The sequence below is a fragment of the Chrysochloris asiatica genome, unplaced genomic scaffold, assembly GCF_000296735.1.
Source record: "Chrysochloris asiatica unplaced genomic scaffold, ChrAsi1.0 scaffold00083, whole genome shotgun sequence".
Lineage (NCBI taxonomy): Eukaryota > Metazoa > Chordata > Mammalia > Afrosoricida > Chrysochloridae > Chrysochloris > Chrysochloris asiatica.
In genome coordinates, this window is record NW_006408601.1 from 3870216 (window position 1) to 3874066 (window position 3851).

General features: G+C 35.3%; 1 protein-coding gene across 1 annotated transcript in view; it reads right to left on the reverse strand.

Annotated features, from left to right (window-relative positions):
* COPB1 (coatomer protein complex, subunit beta 1) overlaps positions 1-3851 on the reverse strand; it is a 50895-nt gene that overhangs the window by 38138 nt on the left and 8906 nt on the right. The window contains exons 5-6 of the mRNA XM_006865779.1: positions 3144-3236; positions 473-610 (exon numbers count right to left, since the gene is read on the reverse strand). Of these exons, the coding sequence (XP_006865841.1) occupies positions 473-610; positions 3144-3236 (231 nt within the window). The remainder of the gene's footprint in view (positions 1-472; positions 611-3143; positions 3237-3851) is intronic.

The following is a 3851-nucleotide window of genomic DNA, read 5'->3' on the forward strand; positions in this document are numbered from 1 at the left end:
TTGGCGGTTCAACCCACTAGTTGCTCCATGGAAACCGTATACAAGTTTGCTATGAGTAGGAACCAACTCAACGTCACTTAACAACAACATGCAACAAATGAAAACAGGGAACCCAAGGAAGAAGTGGGGAAAATGCTGCCAACACTGGGGGATTGTAACCCATGAACGAAACAAAATGTGTGCAGTTTTATTAATGGAAAAATAATTTGCTCTGTAAACTTTCACCAAAACTACAATAAAAAAAATAAAATTTAGGAAGAGAGCTTAAAATACATCACATTCTCCAGAATCCAGGAAATTTTGGTATTCTCTCAAACACACATATCAAAGGAGAATGGTCAGAAAGACAATTTTTTATTTGCAGTTTTTCACTTTATGCCAGGTAATCACAAAGTGAACTGCAATGTCACGAAATCACAAGTGATAAGAGACAACATTTAGTCTGGCTCCCTCCCCCACTAACAGGCAGTACCTTGATTGCAGTTGGTGCGCTAGAAAGTGTCACCAATGTTCCAGCAGCTTCGTATTTTACAGCAGGGCTAGATGACTGTAATAAGTTATAGATGCAGCGAATGAAACGAGCTCTTTCTGATGGATTAGCATGACACACCTAGGGAAGAGAACATTCAGATTTCAACTCACTTCAAGAACATTTGCTTTCAAAATAGTTTCTTTATTACAGAAGTCAACTTATGGGAAGCTTGTTTTCTTAACTTGAAAATGTTGACCAATATGAGGTGACACTGCGACAAGACACTGATAATTTCAGAAAGAAGCAGGTTTACCTTGAAACATTTACAACAGCTACTCATTCACTTAGTCAAGATTAATACTTCCCGTTTCATAAAAAGTTTTAATATGGCTTACAATAAGATATACATAGGACACACGGGGGTTCTGGTATAGTAATGTAGGATAAGCACTAGACAGTTCAAACCCACCAGCTGTTTCTTAGAAACCCTGAGCAGGGTCACTATGAGTTGGAACCAATTCAACAGCACATAACAACTATGTTGTTGTTATGTGCTGTCGAGTCAGATCTGACCCATAGTGACCCTGTACAGGGTTTCTGAGGCTGTAAATCTTTACTGGAGCAGAAAGCCTCATCTTTCTCCCGTGGAGCGGCTGGTAGTTTCGAACTGCTGACGTTAAGGTTCACAGCTGATTCGTAAACACTATGCTACCAGAGCTTCTTAACAACAACTATACAAAAATGTAAAACAGAAAAAGGAAATGTAGAATAACATGGAGAGCAATATATTTGGTCCTTAGTTTCCTGGATGTCATGTCAAATAGAGAACCATCATGGATCACATAAACCAATAAACACCAAAAGAAAAATATCAGAACCTTTCTTTCAAGTACTATTTTCTGTTATTTGGGACTATATTTAATATTGGGAAAGGCAACTAAAATTTTCTACCTCATTCTATATGCTTCCTGATAACTTACCTCTGAAACAAACAAACAAAAAAAAAAACAACAACAAATTTTCTCTTTAAGTTAGTATTTATATTAGTTATTCCTAAAATATACTGTCAAATATCTTTTAGTTGGGCATGAACCAAAAGCTATTAACTCTTACTATACCTGGACCGGGAGAAAGATGAGGCGTTCTGCTCCTGTAAAGATTTACAGCCTCGGAAACCCTGTACAGGGTCGCTATGGGTCGGAACCGACTCGATGGCACTTAGCAACAACAACAACATACCTGGACCCTATAAGTCAAAGGATGGCAGAAAATTCTACTTTTGAGAATCTCAGTGAAGTATCTTTTCTGTATTGGTTTCACCCTAAAGGACAATTCCAAATGAAGTAGCAAAGACTGTTGTTGTCAGGTCAGTGCCTGCTTTCGGTGTTTTGTCCATATAAACTTGTTTGATAAAGTTATTCATAATCTATATTTTTGCTGGCGTACAATTCTATCAGTAGCAAAACTGAATACTCTTGCATCTTTTATTAAGAGTATTTAGAATCAATCAATTCTGTTAAAGACTGTATCACATTAAAATGTTGACAATAAACTACTTCATTTTAAAATCTAAATTTCTAGGTAGTTTAAAAACTTTCTGTTAGCTAATGATCTATAATATCCTATCAGCATATTTTAAACATCTCTATTCCCTTTTGCAAACAAGGAGCATAAAAAATATTCCAGGCTTTTTTTTTGTTTTTAGATTTCCAAAGTAGTGTGGTGTATCCCCAAGGAAAGATCTTGAATTTTACTTCCAATCTTAATTCATAACCTATTCAATGACTAGGAGATATGCAATGCTTTCTTTATAGCTCTACTGGGTGAAGAAAAGAATTTCTTATGTAAGTTTAGAAAAGATGGAAGCAACTATTTGGAAAACACAGAAAAACAAGGAAAAAATGTCTTCATGGGTACTGCTATAAAATATTTCTACCACTAAAACATACTATCTTGCAACTATAGTGCAACTACTACTCTCTCTGTGTGTGCAGAAGAAAGAAGAGTGATGAAAACTGAAGACACTTATAATCAGTTAGTCCAATGGAACATATGAGTATCAGTCTCCACAACCCTGACACCACAAGAACTGAAAGGTGCCCGGCTACCACTGCCAACTGTTCTGAAAGGGATTAGAAGGTCATAGATAGAGTGGAAGAAAACAGGAACAAAATTATAAAAAAGATTGGTTTACTGATCAGAGAGAGAATGAAGAAACCAGAGACTACAGCATTTTGTTACCCTTTGGGTCTGGAACAGAACTCACCCTCTTGGCTCAATTTTCAGCCAAGTGGTAGATAGATATATAGTGAGGACATCACTAATAGGTATAATCATCATGGAATGGTCAACCATTCCAGATCAAAAGGGCAGCATTTACCTAAGGACCAAGTTGAGAAAGGATGGGAAGGAGGGTGGAATGGAAATAAGAATCACAGGGAGAAGTGGGACAACTTGGAGAGAACTGCAAACATTGAAATGAAACCAACTGCATGATCCGTAAACCCTGACTCAGTTCATAATAAAAAGTTAAAAATAATAATAATAAAAAAAAGACAACATGTTATTCTGGCAATTAAATAACATCCCAGAAAGTGGTATCTGATTAGTTAATTTTGTTTTAAAGTAAAAGTTTAAAGTGTATTAAGCCATTATCAATTACTATTCTTACCTTATAAATTAGTTCAACAATAACTAACTGAAGAATGTCTCCAAATGTTTGAACTTGATCAATACAGGTACTTAGATAATCCAAAGCTCGATCCTAAAAAAATTAGAACATACTTATAAATTTCCACTTTATTCACTAAAAGAAATTAAGGCAGCTTAACGGAACATACACATTAAGACTAAATATAAAACAAATGAGGAAATCAAAGCAAGGTGAAAATAAACTGAGGTAAAAAGAAAAACAACAAAGAAATCAAGAATGAGGTTAACACATAAAATGCAAGATCCAAAAATCAAACACGTTTTCAAGTAAGTGGCTTTCTCAAAGTCTTCTGTATGCAGATGAAGTAACAGTATCAGGTTTCAGACTTCATGTGCATTACTTCCAAATTATTATAATAGTGGACAAAAAAGTCAAGATTGGGTACCATGTGCAGAGCACCTGCTAACTAAAAGCAGAGCCATATACTTTAATTATCAGTGGAGTTGGATGTGGAGTTGACATCACTAATAAACTATGAGAAGTCATAAAAGGACTTTCATCTACATTGAAAGTCACTCCAGGTTCACAGACAAAATTTGGTAGATCTCTATACAATGTTACTATTTTCACTATGAAACTATTTTTATATTAGACAAACCTAAAGAAAAAGGCAATCAAAGACCCAAAGTAGGGTACTGTATGACATAGCTATAAAAATTTCAATCT